This window comes from Oncorhynchus masou, chromosome 10 (genome assembly GCF_036934945.1).
Source record: "Oncorhynchus masou masou isolate Uvic2021 chromosome 10, UVic_Omas_1.1, whole genome shotgun sequence".
NCBI lineage: Eukaryota > Metazoa > Chordata > Actinopteri > Salmoniformes > Salmonidae > Oncorhynchus > Oncorhynchus masou.
Genome location: NC_088221.1, coordinates 16,052,178 through 16,077,127, shown reverse-complemented (window position 1 = coordinate 16,077,127; position 24,950 = coordinate 16,052,178). Strand labels below are relative to the sequence as shown.

The window sequence follows — 24,950 nt, the reverse complement described above, 5'->3', positions numbered from 1 at the left end:
TTACAAAAGCATTCAGGGGACACCACTGAGTCAATACTTTGTAGAAGCACCTTTGGCAGCGATTACAGCTTTGAGTCTTTCTGGGTACGTCTCTAAAAGCTTTCCACACCTGGATTGTGCAACATTTGTCCATTATTCTTTTCTAAATTCATTAAGCTCTGTCAATTGGTTGTTGATCATTGCTAGACAACTATTTTCAGGTCTTGACATAGATTTAAGGCAAAACTGTTACATTCACTGTCTTCTTGGTAAGCCCCAGTGTCTGGTGGAAAGCAGACTGAACCAGATTTACCTCTAGGATTTTGCCTGTGCTTTGCTCCATTCAGTTAATTTTTTATCCTGAAAAACGACCCAGTCCTGGAGAGTGGTACTGTGTTGTATTTGGTATTCTGGTCTAAAAGTTAATTGCTTTGCCACATTTTTTGCAGTATTACTTTAGTGCCTTGATGCAAACAGGATTCATGTTTTGGAATATTTGTATACATTTTTTTTTTTACCCCCAATTTCGTGGTGTCCAATTGTTAGTAATTACTATCTTGTCTCATCGCTACAATTCCCGTACGGCTCGGGAGAGACGAAGGTGCGTCCTCCGAAACACAACCCAACCAAGCCACACTGCTTCTTAACACAGCGCGCATCCAACCCGGAAGCCAGCCGCACCAATGTGTCGGAGGAAACATCGTGCACCTGGCAACCTTGGTTAGCACGCACTGCACCCGGCCCGCCACAGGAGTCGTTGGTGCGTGATGAGACAAGGATATCCCTACCGGCCAAACTCTCCCTAACCCGGACGACACTAGGCCAATTGTGCGTCGCTCCACGGACCTCCCGGGCGCGGCCGGCCGAGACAGAGCCTGGGCGCGAACGCAGTCTCTGGTGGCACAGCTAGCGCCGCGATGCAGTGCCCTAGACCACTACGCCACCCGGGAGGCCTCTATATTTGAATACATAGTTAACTAGGCCTTTATTACTCTGATCAGTGTGCTTTTTCAACTAAATGAGTGTACTAGAACTTTATCATTCCTGGCGACAGCACACCCAACCCAAAACATCTTCCCACGGCCATGCCCATCTACCAATAGGAGCCCTTCTTTGCGAGGCATTGGAAAACCTCCTTGGTCTCGGTGTTTGAAATTCCCTGCTCGACTGAGGGACCTTACAGATAAATGTTTGGAGTACAGTTAAGTAAAGTTATTAATTCAAAAACCATGTTAGACACTATCGCACACAGAGTCCATGCAACCTATGCTGTGACTTGTTAAGCAGATTTTTACTCCTGAACTTGTTAGGCTTGCCATAAGAAAGGGGTTGAATACTTCACTCAAGACACATAATTCAAAAAACATAATTCCACTGACATTATGGGATATTGTGTGTAAGTAAGTGACAACAAAAAAAATCAGTCTAACAACAAAATGCATAAAAAGTCATGGGGTGTGAATCGTTTTTTAAATGCACTGTATGGGCATGTGCTTTTGGGGATATATGCATTTTTGGGGGGAGGGTTTGAAAATCTTACTGTCAGTATTTCAAAACACCCAATTATATGGTAAATACTATACCAGTGGTCGCCAACCGGTCGATCGTGATCAACTGGTCGATCTTCAAGGCATTCCTAGTTGATCACCAAATATTTATGTAGAAAAGCAAACAAACGGCAAAGCCTTGCACTCCTTTTTTTTAAATCGTGTTGAGTTGTTGCCGGTAGGTGCACTTGATTCAAAAGTCCTGCGCACCGGGTGAACAAAGTGTTCCCATGAGAAACTCCGCCCACCCGGCAGACCAGCAAATCTGTGACTAAATAGAGTGCACCTACTGGGCTGCCCAATCAGATAGCTAAAATCACCGTGGCTACAGAGCTTCCATGACCCTGGCCACAGACAAGTTAAATAGGCTACTCGCCTGCTTAACATTTAATAACTTTTAAAACCATGACCACAGAGGGACTGTTAACGAATACAGCAAAGAGCTGCTGTTTTGATGAGTGAGTTCATGTTTACGTTGATATTCAGCACTGTCACTGTTTTTATTCAACACTTCTCCGTACTTCCGCTCGGGCTGCAGCTGCAATGAACGAGTAGCCAAGTATCAAAAACCCTGCATTTCATTATTATTAGCAGCTCGGCGTGTCAATTTTAATATGAAGGAATATTTAACTTTCTCTGGTCATAGGAATAACATGAATTTGTGCATGAGGCAGATGCGGTGCGACTCGAGTTTTGCCATCAGGTGGAAGACTGTGTCCCCTCTCTCTGGTCAGTCTCAGCAGAGGAAAGGAAGGAGAGAGCAGGTGGAAGACTGTGTCCCCTCTCTCTGGTCAGTCTCAGCAGAGGAAAGGAAGGAGAGCAGGTGGAAGACTGTGTCCCCTCTCTCTGGTCAGTCTCAGCAGAGGAAAGGAAGGAGAGAGCAGGTGGAAGACTGTGTCCCCTCTCTCTGGTCAGTCTCAGCAGAAGAAAGGAAGGAGGGAGCAGAGACCGTGAGAGGCAGTTGGGAAAAATGGTTTAGAACGGTCATCCAACTTGAAATTCCAAGTCAGAAACTCGGGCATCTTTCTAGAGATCCGACTTTGACGTCGTGATTTGACCTCGTTGAACATCAGATGCAGGTACCATCAGTCCAGTAAAATAAAAAAAGCTAATTATTTCAATTCATGCTCCACAGTGGCTCACAAGTGCTAAACCAACTGCTCTATTTTGTTATCAATGCTCGAGTTTTGAAATATAACATGGTCTGATTAACAATATTGGCAGGCCTATCATATAGCCAATATAGATTATAATGTGACAATCTATTAGGCCTACTGCCCAAACCTCATTCCTACACAATTGTTTGTGTGAGGTTAATGTAAAATATATATATCTGAGCAGTAGATCTCAGCTTTCTTTTTGACTGCGAAAGTGATCTTGACTCAGAAAAGGTTGGTGACCCCTGTACTATACGGTATACTGCCCAAGCCTAATACAAACCATGCCACGATGACTCATACACTATACAAGTGCAAAAATGTAAGTGTAAATGCTTGTTGAATTATTCATTTTCTAATGACAATAGATATTGCGGTTTGAAAATGAAGGGTTATCTACAGAAGCAATCAAGGTTTTCAATAGACGAGAATTTTCTTACCCTGGGATTTCTGTAACTGAAAAATCGTCTTTAAGTGCTATGGAAGACTGTTGAAACAATTTGCTCAATTGTTATGGAAAAGAATAGACCCAATATGGAAAGGAAGGCGCTCTATCAGCGTTTTAACTTTGCTTAAATAAAATGAGTTTTTAGAGCGAGCGTCGTGCCCCTCCAAGAAAGGGTTCCACTCCCCGGAGTATGCACTGTGCAGTCAGCAGGATCTGTGCCTACCTCGGGGCAGGGCTCCCCGACTGTGCTGGTAGGCCTGGGCCCTGCTACAGCTATATCTCCAGCTGTCCTGTTGGAAAATGGATGCCCTAGAGAGAGCTAGGAGCAGGCAGCCAGACTTCATAGCTGATTTGTGTGCGTTTGGGTTCATGTGAAATACCCCGGAGTATTTAGACAGTCTTCAAATCTACGACAACGTCCCCCGCTACCAACCAGCCAGGCAGGCTGAGTTATAACTCACGCTAAGGAGCTGTGGTGTGACTACCGTGCGTGTGGATTCGCCTTCAGTCGCTCTCTCGCTCCCTCATTCCTTTACTCCCCCTCTCCACTCTTAGTAAATAATTCTGGGGGAAATGGGGGGGGGGAGAGACGCAGTACTAAACTGCAGGTCGGATGAATTATACATGGCAGAGAGCGCTGAAAGGCAAACTGGAGCCTCACTGCACACAGTCAGGGTACTGTTATGGAAAAACCACGTGACAACATGAAACTGCACAAATGAAAACATTTGAACATGTGAAATACAACATGGGGATGCAACATTTCAACATGATACCACTAAACTACACGTGACAACATTTGGATGTTTTTCACACGTGAAACTGCAGATTCCACATATGAGGTGAAAACATATTATTCTCCTCACATGTGAAAAGGGTGTTAAGATGTGAACTGTAATACATGTGAACATATGGTTTCACATATCAACAACTGACCTCACGTGTCTCTTTCTTTCACGTGATCATTTCTGCTCATTGTTCAACGTGTGAAAACAGCCAAAATGCGATTTCACGTGTTTTTTTGTAAGGGAAGTAAATAAATGGTTTGGGGGTTTTAAGGTAAGTGGTATGCTGTACAATTAAAATAGTGTAAACATCTTTAAATCAGTATGATTACATTTGACATGATCACTTAGTGATGACTTTCAATATGACCCCACCTGGGATTTGAACTCCGCTGGATTTGGGAAACACTGATCTTTCTGCTGTGCCATGAAGTCTGTAGCATTCTCAGAAATCCCCTACAGATTCTGGACTTAGGAAAACCATGCCATCAGCACTGCTAATTTAGTTAATCTAACTATTCTCTCAGAATTGATTTCATTGACTTATTTCAGCAATTTAAGGGCTTTGTGTAGTTTTATAATGTTGGTGAGGCATATTAATCTGATTTAATGTTACTAGTGCTGTTGCTTTGACTATGTTACCGCTGCACCGGCAGTCATGTGGGATTTTACTGAGGTCATGACGCGTGTCCGTTTAGTCAGTCATCTCTTATTCACTCTGGACATGCGTTGGTTCAACAACAGGTTGAAACTGAGTGGGAAAACATGGACGTTGTGGATATTGTTTCAAAGCCTAATACAAATGAAACGGACAGCGTTTCTAAGGTGATGATTGATTGTGGCAAAGCAATTGCCTTTTTGTTCTGAATACAAAATGTTATGTTTGGGGCAAATCCAATACAACACATTACTGAGTGTCACTGTCCATATTTTCAAGTATAGTGGTGGCTTCATCATGTTATGGGTATTCTTGTAATCGTTAAGGACAGTTTTTCAGAGTATTTTTTTTTTATCGGAATGGAGCAAAGCACATGCAAAATCCTAGAGGAAAACCTGGTTCCCCTTTCAGCAGGTCAACCTAAAAACACAAGGCCAAATCTACACTGGAGTTGCCTACCAAGATGTTCTAAGTGAGTGAAAATGAGTGAAAGTCTATGGCAAGTCTTGAAAATGGTTGGCTAGCAATGATCAACTAATTTGACAGAGCTTGAAGAATTTTTTTAATATATATTTTTTTTTTATTAAAAAATGGGCACAATCCAGGTGTGTAAATCTCTCAGAGACATACCCAGAAATGTCACAAAGTGATTTGAACATTTATCGACTCAGGAGTGTGAATACTTATGAAAATTAGATATTTCTGAATTTCATTTCCAATAATTAATTTTAAAATGTATTTAAATTAACTTTGTCATTGTCGGGTATTGTATGTAGATGGGTGGGGGAAAAAAATATTTAATCAATTTTGAATTAAGGCTGTAACAAAATGTGGAATAAGTCCAGGGATGAACACTTTCTGAAGACACTGTATTTGAGCCCAAGCTTGAAAAAAAAAAATGGGGAAAAAATGAATTAAAATAATGATTGTGCCCTTACCCTACTGCATATTACGCACCAACTTGTTGATCACCAAACATTTTAAAAAACAACAACGATAAAGCCTTGCTTTCCGATTTTGTGGGGGTTTAACTCTGTCGGCAGTAGGCGCACTTGATTCAGCAGGCCTAGTGCCGGGAAGGCAAATTGTTCCCATTTTGAACCATTTCATGTATCGGAAAGTAGAACTCCGCATACCAGGCAGGACCAAATAGCTAATCAAGTGCACCTATAGGCCTACCGCTGACCAATCAGATAGCTCAGATCACCGTGTCTGAACAGTTTCTTCGAGCCATAGAATGTAAAAACAAAAAAAATAAGCCTAGAGCGCACAGCAAAGTTGATCAAATCAAAATCAAATGTTATGTCACATGCGCCAAATACAACAGGTGTAGGTAGACCTTACAGTGAAATGCTTACTTTACATGCCCTTAACCAACAATGCAGTTAAAAAAAATACCTAAAAATAATAGAAATAAAGTAACAAATAATTCAAGAGAAGCAGTAAAATAACAATAGCGAGGCTATATACAGGGGGTACCGGTACAGGGTCAATGCGCGGAGGCACCAGTTAGTCGAGGTAATATATACACGTGGGCAGAGTTATTAAAGTGGCAGGTAGCCTAGTGGTTAGTGTTGGGCCAGTAACCGAAAGGTTTCTGGATTGAATCCCCGAGCTGATCTGTCGTTCTGGCCCCGATCAAGGCAGTTAACCCTCTGTTCCCCGGTAGACCGTCATTGTAAATAAGAATTTGTTCTTAACAGACTTGCCTAGTTACATTTTTTTAAATGTAAAAAAAAACAAATAGACTGACTCAGAAAAAGGTTGGCGACACCTGGTCTAGCCTACACTCCAAAATTAATCAAATTCTAGTAATCGCCTTTTGGTGTGGACTGTATTATTATGCATACTGGATAGACTGGTTACCTCATGCTACTGCTCTAAACTTTTTATCCATGAGTCTAGGAGAGAACGTATAGGCCTAGGCGATGCTGTTGGTTCATTGATTGTGCAGGGCGTCCTACAATTATAGTTAATTTGTATTTCAATAGTCTAGTAAAAGGGAATATTTTTTTATTTTCATAATTAATAGGCTGACATTACCTATAGCTACAGAATATCTCACCACGGTGTGTTTCCATCTCCTCTCTCTCCTTCATTCCTTTCTTGAGCAAGCAAAGATAGGGGTTGGCAACAGTTTACTTAAATATGTTTCTTTGTGAAAACATGTTAGCATCGATGTTCCCGAACAGATTTCACTTGGTTTCCCAAATTAAGCATTGGGTAGCTGCAGAAACAGGGTTAGAGAGCCCATGGCAAACAGAGTTTGGGTGGAATATGACATGTCGCGCAGCGAGAGACTGCATGCTCCTCAAACAGTGGTAGATGTGTGGCGTGAAATAATCGGAGTAGTCTACCTGGCATGAGTGAATTACAACCTGGAATGAAAGTGGCCTTAATTCGCTATTCGAGTGAATATGGATGACATGTCGTTATCCCTCTGCCCCTGTTCCTGCCCATTTGATAACGGGAAACTACACTGAACAATAATATAAAAACGCAACATGTAAAGTGTTGGTCCCATATTTCATGAGCTTTTTTCTTTACCAAAATCGCTGAACTTTACACACAAAAAGCTAACTTCTCTAAACTGTTGTGCACAAATTTCTTTACATCCCTATTAGTGAGCATTTCTCATTTGCACAGATAATCCATCCACCTGACTGGTGTGGCATATCAAAAAGCTGATTAAAAAGCATGATCATTACACAGGTGCACCTTGTGCTGGGGACAATAAAAGGCCACTAAAATGTGCAGTTTTGGCACACATCACAATGCCACAGATGTCTCAAGTTGAGGTAGTGTGCGATTGGCATACTGACTGCAGGAATGTCCACCGGAGACATTTCCAGATATTGAATGTTAATTTCTCTACCATAAGCAGCCTCCAATGTCATCTTAGAAAATTTGGCAGTATGTCCATCTGGCCTCACAACCGCAAACAATGTGTAAGTGACCAGGCCAGCCCCAGGACCTCCACAGCTGCCTTCACCTGCGGGATCATCTAATAAAGCCCTTTTTCGGGGGGGGGGGCTCATTCTGATTGGCTGGACCTGGACCTGCCTCCCCAGTGGGTGCCCACCCATGGCTGCACCGCCTGCACAATCATGTGAAATTAGGGCCTAATTAACATATTTACATTGACTGATTTTCTTATACGAACTGTAACTCAGTAAAATCTTTGACATGTTACGTTTATATTTTTTGTTCAGTATAATTTGACATATTAGTAAAGACAAGATTGAATTGAGAACAGTCTGATGGGTAAAAATATCATCACATAATGAGAGAACAACGTATGCAGCCTGAGGCAAGGAGCAGAGCGCAAGCTTTTTATTGATAGCCTATATTCGCATCATGCAGCCCATATATGTTTTGATTTCTAAGATATTCTAAGGTTTGTATCATTCACAACTAAAATGGACAAATAACTCAAAATCTAGCATATAGGACCCGTTTCAAAATGGTCACTTTTACACTCAACATAACCAATTCTATTTTATTTAGCTAAGTTCTATTGTATTCTTAACTATAAAATCATAACACAAAATAAAATGGTACAGTACCTATAAGCACAGCTCGTCGGTTAAATTAACAAACCTACAGAATGGCGCACAACCAGATAATATAGATTAGACCAACTCGTAGTGTTCTTCTGAAATACATTCTCTCTATACATCATCGTTTCTTTAAACCTGCCGAAAATAAATGGATTAATTGCAGATGTTTTCCAAAGTCGTCAGAGGCTTCTATGCTGCTTGTATGCGAGGAAGCCAGGAGATGCTAAACGTGTTTGTTAATCTACTGTAAGTCCGTCAGTCATTTGTATGACATTAACCGGCTGACAATGTCATGACAGCCACAGTCCTAAATGTTTCTCATGAATCACAATAATCCATTTTCTCAAGTGTATTCTTAACAAAGCTGAGATTTACTTCGAAGCCCAAAGCATAGGAATACAGATTAAATCAGTCATTGACACAGACGTGATGACGTAGCAGGAAGATCGGAATGCAATGAACCACGAGGTTGTGAGTTCAGATCCCAGGTGAGGACATGTTAAATAATAAATAATAAATTAACATACACAATGTGGTCATGTATGTCAAAGTATTTTTCTAACATGTAAGTTGAAAACACTGACGGGGACATCCTTACGACTCAATTTTGTTTGCAGGGATGCAATCTCGTGAAAATTATCCACATGTGAAACTTCACGTGAAGTCTTCCAAACCACATTTTTTTTTAAATTTGATTTGACGTGTAAAATGTGTTTTCCCCCCCGTAAGGGTAGCCTATTACACAGCGTACGTAGGGAGAAGACAGAGGGGAGTTTTTCATTTTTGGTCAGAAAAGTCTGTAATTACCAGGAATATAGCTAAAAATGAATTTAATTTAGGAAATCTGATCCCAAGTATTCCCACGAATAAAAAAAGAGACATCAACTTGTCTCAATGTAATCAAGGTAAGAAATCATTGTTATATTCAAATACAAATCTATTTCTGGGCTTAGTTGTGGTCAAGTTGCAGTGTACAAATTATTATAATGTTGTTCCAGTCCACTGACAATCCACTCCGACAAAAATCGACTCGTGGCAGAATTGAGTTGCCTTCTCCTTTGCCTGGAAACACGAAGTCTACATCGAAGCAGAAATTAGTGTTTAAATCAGGAAAGTATCCTCTACAAGCCAGAAGGTTGAATAAAATTATATTTTAACATACTTTACCGGTTGTCCATGTGGTTGGTCCTTTTGGCAGTAGGAATGTGAGACATATCCACAGGAAAGTATAATTACATCAACTTTTCAAAGCTCTGGTAGTGCGTTCAGATTCCTATCACCTGAAGCATGCGCAGAACCATGTAAACATGCGCATGCGACTCGCGCATATATTATCTTCTCTTTCTTTGGTTGTTTTTGTTCCCAGGCCACAAAAGTGGTCTACTGACGTGGTTTAAGAATTGTTGTGTACATACATCAAATTTATTTTATATAAAAAAATATTTTAAAAAGTTTGATTTTGAACATGAAAACCTGAAGAAAAAAAAGATAAACTAAGAAACCTGGAAAAACAGAATTTACCAAAAGATTACAGGTCCTTACAACTATAGAACATAGCTAACAAGAACAACCCCTTTCCCTTTCCTTTTTGACATTGCGCAAAAGGTTTTATTTTTTCCCTCTAAACAATCCATGTAAATAATATTATCAAGTATAAAATGTAATTATTTGTGTGTGGAGGATAGGTCATTATAGACTATAGGATACTTGCTCAGACCGCAAATGTTTAAAAAAGTAACATTTAAATGATGGCTAGACATTATTAGCCTAGTTCTGTATGGAATGCAGGCACATTTTGGTCAGGTCACCACAAATTGATGTCATCAACTGAAAAAGGGTTAGAGTTCGAAGTTAGTCTAGAACCCTGAGAAGAACATACTGGATTACATGCTGTGTAGAGGTCCAACTCTCGAGAAGGCCCAGACAGACAGTGGTGCATGGAGTGCAAACTGAGCGTGGAGCCAGAATATCCACATTTGATTAGCATTTACTTCCATCTAGTGGAATAACCCATGAATGACCACATGTCCCTAAAATGAATATTGGGAACAATGGAATACACCGATCAGCAGAAGAAAAGCCTGGAAGGTTGGTGCACTATGCATGAAACGCTCCGCCATTTCCTGGTTGCTACAAATCTAATAGTTTGCCTATTTTTAGTTTGTTACAAAACAAGCACGTATTGTGTAGAGAATCATTGTACCATCTAACCAAAACTATTGTATTTCAGCTGTTTGAAGCTGGTGTACAAAAATGAATGCAAAAGATGCCATCTTAAACGTAGTTTTTGCGAGGTATAGAAATAGAGCACATAGAACAGATATACCACATAGAAATATCTGTCATTCTCATTGAAAGCAAGTCTATGTGAATTTGGTCAGATCGCCTAAAAAGTTACATATTGCAGCTATAACTGCCAAAATATCTCCCCCTCTCTCCAACCCCCCTCTCTGCAGGGGCAGATTTAGTGTTTTGAAGGCCCCAGGCAGAGCCCAGTGTGAGAACCCCCCCCCCCCCCCCAAGCTAGCCTCATCAAAAACCAGGCATCCCTAATACGGAAAAGCCTGGAGAAGTTCATGGCAAAATAGCTAAATAGGGGTGGAGACCAATCAAATACCTTGCTTGGGCGAAGCACTAACCTTTTTCAGTAACACTTCATTTTAAAGGGTCCTGATTACAATGTAATACATGCGATTACACTAACAAGTATTTTAGTTAACTGTAACAACATGTAACTGGTCGTAATTGAAGTATGTAATTACAGGTATAACAATTAATGCTTGTTACCATGCAGGTTACAAATGGGCATGTTTCCACTAAATTCACCAACTTAGTGTTTCGCTTCTACTCAGCTGCATACAGTTGCTGTCACAAAAGGTTGTGATCCCTCGTGGATATGCTGGGTGTCTATGCTAAATAGGCTCTAATTACTTACCCTCGAATGTGCACTGTTCAAACTATGTCTCCACTCAGTGATGTTGCTAGCAATGGCCCCCAAAATAAAATAAAAAGTGTACTATTTGGATTAACTTGGTTGAGCTGGTAAAAATTTAAAAAAGAACTCACTGACTGGGATCTAATATGGGTGGCATACCAGAAAAATACACTATTTCAAAGCGTAGTACATGTAATGGTTTCCTAGTACAATGTAATAACTAGTTGTTACACAGGATTTAGCTCATTAAAATTAAGTATATCTTGAGGGGTACTTACTTGTAACTAAAATGTGGGCTTAAATAGTACATTACCCATCATGACAACCTGGTCCTTGTTTTAAAGCTTCCGGAAGTTTCATTTTACAATAAGGTACAGAAATGAGGTGAAACTTCCAGAAGCTTTAAAAGGAGGGCCAGGTTGTCAGGATGGGTAATGAACTATATAAAGCACACTAAGTACCCCTCAAGTTACACATCATTTTAAATAGCTAACACCTAGCGATTACATGTACTACGCATTGAAACTGTGTTTTTCCCTCATCTGGGATGACCAACGATGAGACAGCCTATAGGGAGGTGGTCAAAGACCTGACCATGTGGTGCAAGGACAACAACCTCTCCCTCAATGTGATCAAGACAAAAGGAGTTGATTGTGGACTACAGGAAAAGGAGGACCGAACACGACAAAGCCTATTCCCCATCAGGAGATTGAAAAGATTTGGCATGGGTCCTCAGATCCTCTAAAGGTTTTACAGCTGTACCACTGAGAGCATCCTGACTGGTTGCATCACCGCCTGGTACGGCAACTGCTCGGCCTCCGACCGCAAGGCACTACAGAGTAGAGGTCGACCGATTAATCGGCATGGCCAATTAATTAGGGCTGATTTCAAGTTTTCATAACAATCGGAAATCGGTACATTTTTTTTTTAACGATTTGGCAGATTAAAAAAATTAAAATAACACCTTTATTTAATCTTTATTTAACTAGGCAAGTCAGTTAAGAACACATTCTTATTTTCAATGACGGCCAGGAACGGTGGGTGCCATGTTCAGGGGCAGAACGACAGATTTTTACCTTGTCAGCTCGGGGATTCAATCTTACGGTTAAACTAGCCCAACGCTCTAACCACCTGCCTCTCATTGTACTCCACCAGGAGCCTGCCTGTTACGCAAATGCAGTAAGCCAAGGTAAGTTGCTAGCTACCATTAAACTTCTTATAATCAATCATAATCTTTTTTTTACCCAGTTTTCTCCCCAATTTCATGGTATCCAATTGCTTTAGCAGCTACTATCTTGTCTCATCGCTACAACTCCCGTACGGGCTCGGGAGAGACGAAGGTTAAAAGTCATGCGTCCTCCGATACAACCCAACCAAGCCGCACTGCTTATTAACACAGCTCACATCCATCCCGGAAGCCAGCCACACCAATGTGTCAGACCAAACACCGTGCACCTGGCAACCTGCACTGCACCCGGCCCGCCACAGGTGCGCGATGAGACAAGGATCTCCCTATCGGCCAAGCCCTCCCTAACCCAGACGACGTTAGGCCAATTGTGCGTCACGAACCCAGAGTCTCTGGTGGCACAGCTGGCGCTGCAGTACAGCACCCTAACCACTGCGCCACCCGGAAGGCCAATCAATCATAATCACTAGTTAAACTATTAATATCATCAACCGTGTAGTTATCTAACGTGTCCTGCGTTGCATATAATCGATGCGGTGCGTATTCACGAATAAGGACTGTCCTTGTTCCAATGTGTACCTAAACATAAACATCAATGCCTTTTTTGCCTTTCTTGTGTCACTTCTCTTGCGTTCATTGCACGCAGAGTCAGGGTATATGCAACAGTTTGGGCAGCCTGGCTCATTGCGAACTAATTGGCCAGAATTTTACGTAATTATGACATAACATTGAAGGTTGTGCAAAGTAACAGCAATATTTAGACTTAGGGATGCCACCCGTTAGATAAAATACAGAACGTTTCCGTATTTCACTGAAGGAATAAACGTCTTGTTTTCGAGATGATAGGTCATTAATATGGTCGAATCCAGAAACTAACGCTCGTATTTCTGTGTGTTATTATGTTATAATTAAGTCTATGATTTGATAGAGCAGTCTGACTGAGCGATGGTAGGCAGCAGCAGGCTCGTAAGCATTCATTCAAACAGCACTTTCGTACGTTTTGCCAGCAGCTCTTCTCTGTGCTTCAAGCATTGCCCTGTTTATGACTTCAAGCCCATCAACTCCCGAGATTAGGCTGGTGTAATCGATGTGAAATGGCTAGCTAGTTAGCGGGGTGTGCGCTAATAGCGTTTCAAACGTCACTCGCTGAGACATGGAGTAGTTATTCTCCTTGCTCTGCATAGGTAACGCAGCTTTGAGCCCAGGTAGGGGCGAGGAGAGGGACGGAAGCTATACTGTTACACTGGCAATACTAAAGTGCCTATAAGAACATCCAATAGTCAGAGGTATGTGAAATATAAAATGGTATAGAGAGAAATAGTCCTATAAATACTACAACCTAAAACTTATTTCCTGGGAATATTGAAGACTCGTGTTAAAAGGAACCACCAACTAGTTATATGTTTCATATGTTCTCATGTTCTGAGCAAGGAACTTAAACGTTAGCTTTCTTACATGGCAGATATTGCACTTTGACTTTCTTCTCCAACACTTTGTTTTTGCATTATTTAAACCAAATTGAATGTGTTTCATTATTTATTTGAGGCTAAATTGATTTTATTTATGTATTATATTAAGTTAAAATAAGTGTTCATTCAGTATTGTTGTAATTGTCATTATTACAAATGTAAAAAATTAAAATTGTCTGATTAATCGGTATCGACTTTTTGGGTCCTCCAATAATCGGTATCGGAGTTGAAAAATCATAATCGGTCGACCTCTTACTACAGAGAATAGTCCATACGGCTCATTACATCACTGGGGCCTGGCTTCCTGTAATCCAGTACCTCTATCAGGCATCAGAGAAAAGGCCGTAAAATTGCCAAAGACTCCAGCCACTCTGGTCATAAACTGTTATCTCTGCTACCGCACGGCAAGCAGTACCAGAGCGCCAAGTCTAGGTCCAAAAGGATTCTTAACAGCTTCTACCCCCAAGCCATAAAACTCCAAAACAGCTAATCAAATGGCTACCGGTACAATTTGCTTCGTCCCACACACACACACTTTTATGCTGCTGTTACTCTCTATTATCTATGCAGTCACTTTACCACTACCTACATTTTTCCCCAGCACATTCACTCTGTACCGGTACCCCCTATATAGCCTCGCTACTATTATTTTTACATTTTTATTTTTTTGTATTTTCTAGATTGTAGAAGAGTGAAGACATCAAAACTATGAAATGACACTTATGGAATCATGTAGTAACCAAAAAAAAGTGTTAAACAAATCAAAATATATTTTACATTCTTCAAAGTAGCCACCCTTTGCCTTGATGACAGCTTTGCACATTCTTGGCATTCTCTCAACCAGCTTCATGAAGAATGCTTTTCCAACAGTCATGTAAAAATTCACACATGCTAAGCATTCACGACTTCTACCGAGGGTAACTCCTCTCCCCGTTTGGGCGGCGGTCGGTGTCGCCGGTCTACTAGCCACCACCGATCCGTTTGTTTTGTCTTTGTTTTTTTCCCACACCTGGTTTCATTTGCTTTAATTTCTGTGTGTATAATATGGTAACCTGTTTTCTGCTTCGTTTGTGCGGGACAAGTCTTTTATTGTGAGGTGCTCGGTTCAGTATTCCCATTATTTGTTTTCACGGGTTCTGAAGTTTAATTAGTATCGGAACGTTATTTGTTTCTCCGTGCGTTTGCACGGGTTCTCTGTGGTCGAGGGCGTTGTACCTTTTGATTGTGCCATTCCTGTGTTGGTTGACTTTCTATTAAAAAAAAATGCGCTTCTCAAACATTCCCTGCTCTCCTGTGCCCGACTCCTACACCTACCACTTAGACGCACATTGTCACATAAGCACTTGTTGGCTGCTTTTCCTTCACTCTGCGGTCCAACGCAATTGCGTTGAGGTCGGGTGATTGTTGAGGCCAGGTCATCTGACGCAGCACTCCATCAGTCCCCTTCTTGGTCAAATGGCCCTTACACAGCCTGGAGGTGTGCTCATTATCCTGTTGAAAAAAATGATTATCGTCCCACCAAGATGTGATGGCATATCGCTGCAGAATGCTGTGGTAGCCATGCTGGTTAAGTGAGTCTTGAATTGTAAATAAATCAGACAATGTCACCAGCAAAGCACCCCCACACCATCAAACCTCTCCTCCGTGCTTCACGGTGGGAACCACACATGCAGAGATCATCCATTCACCTACTCTGTATCTCACAACGATGCGGCGGTTAGAAACAAAAATCTCAAATTTGGACTCAGACTGAAGGACAGATTTCCACCGGTCTAATGTCCATTGGTTGTGTTTCTTGGCCTAAGCAAGTCTTCTTCTTATTGGTGTCCTTTAGTAGTGGTTTCTTTGCAGCAATTTAACCACAAAGGCCTGATTCACACAGTCCCCTCTGAAAAGTTGATGTTGAGATGTGTCTGTTACTTGAACTCTGAAGCATTTATTTGGGCTGCAATTTCTGGGGCTGGTAACTAACTTATTCTCTGGGTCTTCCATTCCTGTGGCGGTCCTCATGACAACCAGTTTCATCATGGCATTTGATGGTTTTTACGACTGCACTTGAAGAAACATTCAAAGTTCCTGAAATTTTCCAGATCGACTGACCATGTCTTAAAGTAATGATGGACTATTGTTTCTTTCTGCTTATTTGAGCTGTTCTTGCCATAATATGGGCTTCATCTTTAACAAACATAGAGCTATTGTCTGTATACCACCCTTACCTTGTCCCAACACAACTGACTGGCTGAAATCAATTCCAGAAATTAACTTTTAACAAGGCACACCTGTTCATTGAAATGCATTTAAGGTGAGTACCTCATGAAGCTAGTAGAGAGAATTTCAAGAGTGTGGCAAAGCTTTCATCAAGGCAAAGGGTGGCTACTTTGAAGAATCTCCAATATAAAATATATTTTGATTTGTTTCACACTTTTTTGGTTACTACATGTTATTTCACAGTTTTGATGTCTTCACTATTACTCTACAATGTAGAAAATAGTACAAATAAAGAAAAGCCCTGGTACTTTTGACTGGTACTGTGTATAATATATATTTATATTTTAAGAAACAACATTCTTCTGTGGGAATTTCAGTACTTCAGCATAACGTTTTCTAGGGATGCACGATAATGTCGGTGATCATATCGGAATCGGACGATATTAGCTAAAAATGCCATCATCGGTATCGGCCCGATGTCTAGTTTAACGCCGATGTGAAAAACCAATGTCAAAGCAGACGTGCATACCTATATAACGTAGGTACATGAAGTAATGACGCCAGGTAAAATTGTGTTACACGTGCATCACAGCATTCCTAAACTACCCCACAATGTCTGCTGTGTGGATCGAGCAGTCAATAAGTCGAGCAGTCATTTGAAATTTCAGCGAGACAACTCAATGGAGAAATCCATTAAAGCCAAGATAAAGGTAATGCCCTTGACAATCAACTGTTCTCTGTCGTGGGTGATATTGGCTTTCGCCGACTGGTCGAGCACTGGTACACACTACCAAGTGCGCCATTTGTCAGATGTTGCCCTGCCGGAGTTACACAGTAATAGCGTCACTGCTAATATCTTCATGACATAAATTCGCTGGAACGCCGTTTGGGTCTTTGCGTGTCAAAAAAGATAGTCGCACTGTCAAAGTTGTACAAAAAGGCTGCAAGCAAGCAAACACTGACAACAAAAAATGTGTTTCCAATACCGCGTTGGTAATAAAGCATAATTTGTTCGACCGCAACTTCTGGGGTAGCTAGCTTTAGCTTGGTACCTAGCTAACAGCAATACAACCAGCCTGAAAACATTGACTAGTAGAAACTGCAGTCATTTTCATTATTCTTAGCAATAATTTAGGAGTCCTTGTGAGTAAGTATTAGCTAGGTTGACAATTGTTGTTCGCCTATTGAAATTGAACTTCAGTTCATGAAAATAAATAACTAGCCAGATACTTAACCACCATGGCCAAAGCTAACGTTAAAAGCTGCCAGCTACCTTCATCATGCTAGTGAGGCTCGACCGAACTGGGTTATGTTTTGTGAAGCTAGCCACAATAAGGATTAGGCACAATAGTGGAATTCGCAGTTTGCCTTCAAAATAAAAGTATGTCATTGACAGTGATGCAAATGAATACAAACAGTAGAATTATGCCATATTTTTATTTTGAAGGCCAACTTCAAAGTCCACTACTGTGGCTAGCTTCACATAGATGGGTCCAACCACCATTAATGAAATAAGAACCATCTTATAAATTAGGGTTCGTTTAGATGGATGACACCTAGCTATATGGTTTGCTAGCTAACTACAGCTCCTGAAACAGATTGTTCTTCCCCAAAAACATAGCAAAATGACATTGTTTGCATCCATGAGCTAGCTAGCCTTTTTAATGACCAGCAATGTAGGTGTGCGAGACAACTTCACCAGCATCACAGCATATGTATTGATGAATCGTTGTGACATATGAAATACAAGTGATCGTGTAATCAATGTGTAATAACTACATTTAAAAAAATGTATGAACACATTAAATCATTATGTGACATGTAGTCATATTCAGATCCTGATTGGTCAACAAGCTTATTTGACACATCAAATAGTGTATATTTTTTGACACACAAAGACCCAAACGGCTTTCCATAGAAATCCAGGTTGAGAATGAAACTGAAGAAATTAACATTCGAACAAGGGACTGTAGTGTCTTAAACCGCTGTGTCCATGTCTGTGTTAACTATTTAACTGTACTAGAATGCTTAAAAGGCTACAAAAATGTGAAATATCGATTATCTGTATTGTTTTTGGGGGGGGCAAGAAAAACATTGGATATCGGCCAAAAATGTCATATCGGTGCATCACTAAAGTTTTCTGCAGGTTTATATATTATGCCTAGCTCATGTAGCCCCTTGATGATGTGATGCCTGAGGGAAGTCCACCAGTGCCTCTACTCGTCTCATGCTTCTGCAAAACTCTCCCTCTTTCTCTCACATCCTCCTCTCCTTCCTCAACCTTATTATCCCGCCTACGCCCCCTCACCTGTCATGGGGTCAAACAGCTGATTGGCCTCCAGGTCAGTGAAGGTGCTGAAGCAGCAGGGGCAGCGGAACGACGCCCGGTTGGTGGAGTCCCTTTCATCTGTCTCGATGCGCCGCCGCATGTGATCCAGCTTGTACTTGACCACATTGACCAGCAGGCGGTAGTTGATGAAGTAGTAGTTGTGACGCGTGGTCTTGCCGTCGGGAGCCGTCTCCACCCGCATGCGGCACTTGACGAACTTGTCGCCCTTGAGCGTATTGAGTACCGAGCGCAGCTGCTTTCGGTCAAACTTGAGCAGCTCCAGCATGTCCTCCTCGCGGACGCAGGGGTTGCGGATAAGGACATCCAGAGCCAGGGCATGCTCCACCCCGTAGAAGCCCCGCACTACCTGCTTGGCCAGGCGCTTCAGTGAAGCAGGGACCTCTGTTAATAATTCTGGCTCTGACATCTTCTATATGGCTGTCCTATGGGGTAGCAGACTGGTAGAGAGAGAGGCTTACAGAATAAGTAAAGGCTACAATAGATAGCCTGAAACGTGTCTGTGGGTGGTTGGATAGGAGGGTGTGTAAACTTGAGGCAGAAAGGAGAGGATCTTGAGGGGGAGAAACCCCAGCAAGGGGTCAAGGGGGTCCTTCTCTGTGGTGGGATCTGCAACAAAGGAACACTGTTTATACAATCTGGTATTGAAACTTAGACATCACCATCCATCAGTAGGATTACTATATAACTAAGGAACTCTTTGTTAAAAACATGAACATGTGTTCATCCAACGTGGACGGGGTGGCAATGTGGTTAGCTAGCTTGTAAGTCATAACAGTTACAGTCAAACATATCCAAATGAGAGATGAACCGGCTGTAATGCAAAACCTATATGGTGAGCCAAAATATTATTTAGCAAACGATACTTTTTGTTGTTAGCTAATACTCGCGAATGGAAACGGAATGAATAGAAATCAAACTGGCTAGCTAGCAACTATGCTAACAGTAGCTAGCTCAGTTTACAGCTAGCTACATCACGGTTAGCGCAATACAATTAATCTCTGTGAGAATAAACGAGCTAGCTAGCTTTACCTACAACACATGTTTGAAATACAGAAAATCCGACACTCACTCAATTGCATGTGTTCTCTTGCAATAACTTGAAAGCTTGTGGATGATCTGCTTCGTACTTTTCTCTACATTTTTTCGCCATGGAACTGAAAAATGTTTTCTATTCCGATTGGCTTTACGTCATGCTGTACTTTAACAGCCAATCAAAGCAACACTTTTTTGATTGACGTTCACATTTTCCAATGTTGTTGTTATAAAAGTGGATAGTTAGAAATGGCAACCGTTCTCCTAAACCAATCAGAGCACAAGTGTTATTCTTTGGGCTGGAACTTGACTGTTTACTTCCAGGACAAAAATTAAATGGCGTCTCTTGACAGAGTGAAGGTGCTAGTTTTGGGTGATTCAGGTAGGTATCCTATTAATTTATGTCTCACTAATCCTATTGTCTTTTGTAAATGTTGTGTCTTTCGATATGGTTTGGTCAAATATAATGTTTATCTAAAACATTGTCCCCCTTGTTCCTATCCGTGGTAACTAACGTTAGCTGGTTAAGCTAGACATATAGCTAGCTAATGTTTGCTAACTACATATAGTAGTTATTTAGAAAACCTAAGTCTAATCTTATTTTCTAATCTCTGCTGATGGCTTCCCTTGATGCACTTAAAAATATACCTAGATATGAGAAGTGAACTTAACTATGTGCTTGAAAAAGATACTGGATTTGTCTCACTAGCTATAATTATTTTGTCATGACAGGTGTTGGGAAGTCTTCGCTCGTTCATCTGCTGTGTCAGAACCAAGTGTTGGGAAATCCATCATGGACTGTAGGCTGCTCCGTGGATGTACGGGTAGGAAAGGACTGCGGTAGAAAATTAGTCGTCTGACTAAAACCGGCACTTTTACTGAAATGTTGATTAATGTGCACTGTCCCCTGTAAAGAATAAACTCAAACTCAACTCTGGTTGCTTTTTCTTTGTTACTTTAGTCCATTAATTGACTCAGTCACATTCTAAGGTTATTCTAAGAGTTGGTTTTACAGGTCCACGACTACAAGGAGGGCACTCCAGAGGAGAAGACCTACTACATTGAATTATGGGATGTAGGCGGCTCTGTGGGCAGTACCAGCAGTCTGAAAAGCACCAGAGCCGTTTTCTACAACTCTGTCAATGGTAAAGCTGCAGCACTGACTGGCTCTGTCAGTCACCACATGAGAAAAATGATAACCTGTATAGATCTGTAATGACACATAATTGTATCCTTACAGGTATTGTGTTAGTTCACGACCTAACGAACAAGAAATCCTCCCAGAATCTGTATCGCTGGTCCCTGGAAGCCTTGAACAAAGACTCCTCCCCAACGGGGGTAATCGTCTCAAATGGGCAAGTATCTTCTACTGCTGGAATCAAATAGCTTACCTCAATTTAATACATTTTAACGCTTGTTAAATAGAAGTTGCTATCCTGCATAGGAGAAAGTGTATGTACTTCTTGAAAGTCTTCTCTTGAATGTATTGCTTGAATATTTCCAGTGATTATGACAGAGAACAGTTTGCTGACAGCTCTGTGCCTTTGCTCCTGATCGGCACCAAGTTTGACCAGATCCCAGAGAACAAGAGGAATGATGTTCTCACCAGGACAGCTTTCCTGTCTGAAGACTTCAACGCAGAGGAGATCAACCTGGTAGGTGAAACCTCAACTATCCTTCTAGGCCTCTATAGATTCTGAGCTACCCATCACTCGGTCAAAAATAACCTTATTTGCTGCAGCAATGTGCTTTTGCTAACAATAAAAGCCCAATGTATGGGCAGTAGGCACACATCATTAATATTGTAACAGCTATTGAATAGGCTACAGGTAGTGGCTTGGGGTTTAGGTCATGTTTTTTTCCTTGATTCTCGTGACAGGATTGCACCAACCAAAGATACTTTGCTGCAGGCACGTCCAACGCTGTGAAGTTGAGCAGATTCTTTGACAAGGTGAAATGTTCAGAAGCTGATGCTTCTTCCATATTTTAACCCCCTTAATACAGTGCCTTCAGAAAGTATTCAGATCCCTTTACTTTTTCCACATTTTGTTACGTTACAGCCTTATTCTAAAATGAATTAAAATCCTCAGCAATCTACACACAATAGACTAATGACAAAGAGTAAACAGGTTTTTATACATTTTTGTAAATTCATAACAAATAAACAGAAATCCCTTATTTACGTAAATATTCAGACCCTTTGCTATGAGACTCAAAATTGAACTCCGGTGCATCCTGTTTCCATTGATCATCCTTGAGATGTTTCTATAATATTGGAGTCCACCTGTGGTAAATTAAATTGATTGGACATGATTTGGAAAGGCAAATGCCTGTCTAAATAATAAAATCAAGCCATGAGGTTGAAGGAATTCTCCGTAGAGCTCCGAGACAGGATTGTGTCGAGGCACAGATCTGGGGAAGGGTACCAAAAATGACTGCAGCATTGAAGGTCCCTAAGAACACCGTGTCCTCCATCATTCTTAAAAGAAAGAAGTTTGGAACCACCAAGACGCTTCTTTGAGCTGGCTGCCTGGCCAAACTGAGCAACCTGGGGAGAAGGGCCTTGGTCAAGGAGGTGACCCAATGGTCACTCTGACAGAGCTCCAGAGTTCCTCTGTGAAGATGGGAGAACCTTCCAGAAGGACAATCAGGCCTTTATGGTAGTGTCCAGACGGAAGCCACTCGGTAAAAGGGACGTGACAAAGGACTCGCAGACCATGAGAAACAAGATTCTCTGGTCTGATGAAACCCACAATGGAACTCTTTGGCCTGAATACCAAGCATCCCGTCTGGAGGAAACCTGGCACCATCTCTACGGTCAAGTATGGTGATGGCAGCATCATGCTGTGGGGATGTTTTTCAGATGCAGGGACTGGGAGACTAGTCTGGATCGAGGCAAAGATGAATGGTGCTAAGTACACAGAATCCTTGATGAAAACCTGCTCCAGAGCACTCAGGACTAGGGCGAAGTTTCACCTTACAACAGGACAGGACAACATCTCTGGAGAGACCTGAAAGTAGCTGTGCAGCGACGCTCCGCTCCCCATCCAGCCTGACCGAGCTTAAGAGGATCTGCAAAGAAAAATGGGACAAACTCCCCAAATACAGGTGTGCCAAGCTTGTAGCGTCATACCCTAGAAGACTCGAGGCATTAATATCTACCACAAAGGTGCTAAAACAAAGTACTGAGTAAATGGTATGAATAGTTATGTAAATGTAATATTTCTGTTGTTTTTAATAAATTAGCTAAATATTCTGAACCTGTTTTTCCTTTGTCATTATGGGATATTCTGTATAGATTGAGAGGGGGGGGACAATTTAATTAATTTTAGAATTAGGCTGTAACCTAATAGTGTGGAAAGTCAAGGGGTCTGAATACTTTCCGAAGGCACTGGATACTGTTCTTTCTTTACGAGAGTGCATGAGCATGTACAAAAAAAACATCATACTTGTCTTTTATTTTAGGTTGTAGAGAAGAGATACTTCACCAGAGACCCTAGTCAAGTAAGTGATGGTCTATGTATCCATAATGAATATGAAACACTGCTCTGGTTTTTCCCATTTTGAAACCATTACTTTATCAGCTCTGAAACATAAAACCATCTCTCCTCCTCTCCAGATGACAGGTTTCACAGAGAGGAAACGCTTCAACTTCAAAAGCGTTCACTACGACTGAGAGGTGGACAGTGCTTCAACCTGATTCAGTGCAGTCTCTCACTCAACAAGTGAACCTTGTCGTCTTTCTTTAAAAAAAATCTCTGTTAAAGGCCCAGTACAGTCAAATGTGAATTTTCTGGGTTTTATATAATTTTTTTTCACACTGAGGTTGGAATAATATTGTGATAATTTCCTTTTAGTGTAAGAGCTGTTTGAAAACACTGAGTGAAATCTCAGCTTGTTATGGTGGGATGTTTTGGCCTGGGTGACATACATTAGTTAATAAACCAATAAGAACGCTCCAAACCTCTCTGCCAATAATAGCTAGTTTTCTCCTCCCCACTCAGACCACTCCCAGACAGTCCAAGCACAATTCTTGATTGAGAAATGGCTTCTTAACCTCTGCCACAGTAACAGCCATATCCATTAGGCTAGAGGACAGTATTCCGCACTTTGCCCTGTCCTTTGTGTTTGTGTGTATAGTACAGGAGAAGGCAAAGTGTGGAATGCTGTTCTCTGGCCTAATGGATATGGTCCTACTAGAAAAGCTACTGTTCCAGAGGTTGCCAATTTCAAACAATCACATTTGTTACCCAGAAATAATTTTGAGAGACTCTGCTGCAGTGGACCTATAATACTGTGGTCAAACCCACTTGGCACTTATTGCTAGAGTTGGGATGTTAACCACATTGTCCTGTCTCAACCTGGCTCCATTTCCATCATGGCCACCTAATCGTCCCCCTCATTGGCATATACAGTGAGGTCCAAAGGTATTGGGACGGTGACACTTGTTGTTTTGGCTCTACTTCAGTACTTTGGATGTGTAAAGGATACAATGACTGAGGTTAAAGTCCAGACTGTCAGCTTCAATTTGAGGGTATTTTCATCCATATTGGGTGAACCTTTTAGATATTATAGCACTTTTGACTGTCCCTCCATTTTAGGGAACCAAAAGTCATTGGGACAAATTCACTTGTGTATTAAAGTAGTAAAAAGTGTAGTATTTGGTCCCATATTCATAGCACGCAATAAGTACATCAAGTGTGTGACTCTATAAATTTGTTGGATGCATTTGCTGTTTGTTTGGATTGTTTAAGATTATTTTTGTGCCTAATAGAAATGAATGGTGAATCATGTATTGTCATTTGAGTCAATTATTGTAAATAAGAATATGTTTCTAAACACTTAGCATCCACATTAATGTATAACATGATTATGGATAGTCCTGGATGAATCCTGAGTAATGATGAGCGAGAAAGTCTTGGTTAGCATGTCTTGGGGTTCTGATATTTGTGCATCTAACTTTCTCACTCATTATTCACGATTCATTCAGGACTACCCATATTATGACATAGTAAGGTTGTGTTTCAATTTATTTTCCAATATTTTAATTGTTAAAAGAATAACAGAATTCTGAATACAAATGTAACATTTTGACAAAATGAATCCAGGACTGAAGGTGTTTTCTGGATATAAGCATGGGATGCTTCCTGTGGTATCTTGTATGGGTCATAATACCTAGTCTTGTACCTTTTGGGCTAGGACACCATCCTTAGTGCTTGTTGATATTCTGTCTAGGAGTTTGACCGCTGGGGAAATCATAGAGTCTATGAAAACAACTGAGGGTAAGAGCACAAGGTGCATTTGCAACCCTGCTGTAAACTATGGCCGTGTGCTATGAATCACCGTTTCAAATGTGCAGGAACAGATACTAGATTACATCACCTTTTATTACACTCGGCACCAAAAAAAAAAAAAAGGATTTACATAATTCTGTCAGATATAGTTAACTAGCTCGTATTCAGTCGAGCAACAATACACAATCATAGGTGTCTCTGGGTAAAAGCCATGATTTTAAAGTGTAGAGAATGTGTCCTAGGAACCGATAGGCAGATGGTCAGTCCATTAATGTGCCCGCCCACTGGACATAGACGTCAGTTCAACGTCAAGATTTGATTTACATTTGAGTTGTTGACTTC

At 41.1% G+C, this 24,950-nt stretch overlaps 2 protein-coding genes across 3 annotated transcripts in view; one reads left to right on the top strand and one right to left on the bottom strand.

Moving 5' to 3' along the window:
- gtf2e1 (general transcription factor IIE, polypeptide 1, alpha) overlaps positions 1 to 19,463 on the bottom strand; it is a 45,022-nt gene extending 25,559 nt beyond the window's left edge. Inside the window, exons 1-2 of the mRNA XM_064976037.1 lie at positions 19,352 to 19,463; positions 18,241 to 18,888 (exon numbers count right to left, since the gene is read on the bottom strand). Coding sequence (XP_064832109.1) covers positions 18,241 to 18,688 — 448 coding nt within the window. The 5' untranslated portion in view covers positions 18,689 to 18,888; positions 19,352 to 19,463. The remainder of the gene's footprint in view (positions 1 to 18,240; positions 18,889 to 19,351) is intronic.
- A 156-nt stretch (positions 19,464 to 19,619) lies between these two features.
- rabl3 (RAB, member of RAS oncogene family-like 3) lies at positions 19,620 to 24,107 on the top strand. 2 transcript variants are annotated; one of them, XM_064976036.1, is made up of 8 exons: positions 19,620 to 19,696; positions 20,047 to 20,132; positions 20,330 to 20,459; positions 20,555 to 20,669; positions 20,819 to 20,969; positions 21,194 to 21,265; positions 22,780 to 22,818; positions 22,934 to 24,107. In XM_064976036.1, exons 1-8 carry the CDS (start codon positions 19,651 to 19,653, stop codon positions 22,988 to 22,990), a joined length of 696 nt encoding a protein of 231 aa, XP_064832108.1. In that variant the 5' UTR covers positions 19,620 to 19,650; the 3' UTR covers positions 22,991 to 24,107. The 2 variants fall into 2 exon arrangements, with proteins under 2 accessions (XP_064832108.1, XP_064832107.1); XM_064976035.1 differs by having other exon boundaries at positions 20,047 to 20,138.
- The last annotated feature ends 843 nt before the right edge of the window (positions 24,108 to 24,950 follow it).

Excerpts from the sequence above, each read along its gene's own strand:
- rabl3 (XM_064976035.1), top strand. The coding sequence starts at position 19,651 with ATGGCGTCTCTTGACAGAGTGAAGGTGCTAGTTTTGGGTGATTCAG. Across the intron at positions 19,697-20,046 it reads GCTAGTTTTGGGTGATTCAG|GTGTTGGGAAGTCTTCGCTC; the intron begins GTAGGTATCCTA and ends TTGTCATGACAG. Across the intron at positions 21,266-22,779 it reads TGAGCAGATTCTTTGACAAG|GTTGTAGAGAAGAGATACTT; the intron begins GTGAAATGTTCA and ends CTTTTATTTTAG.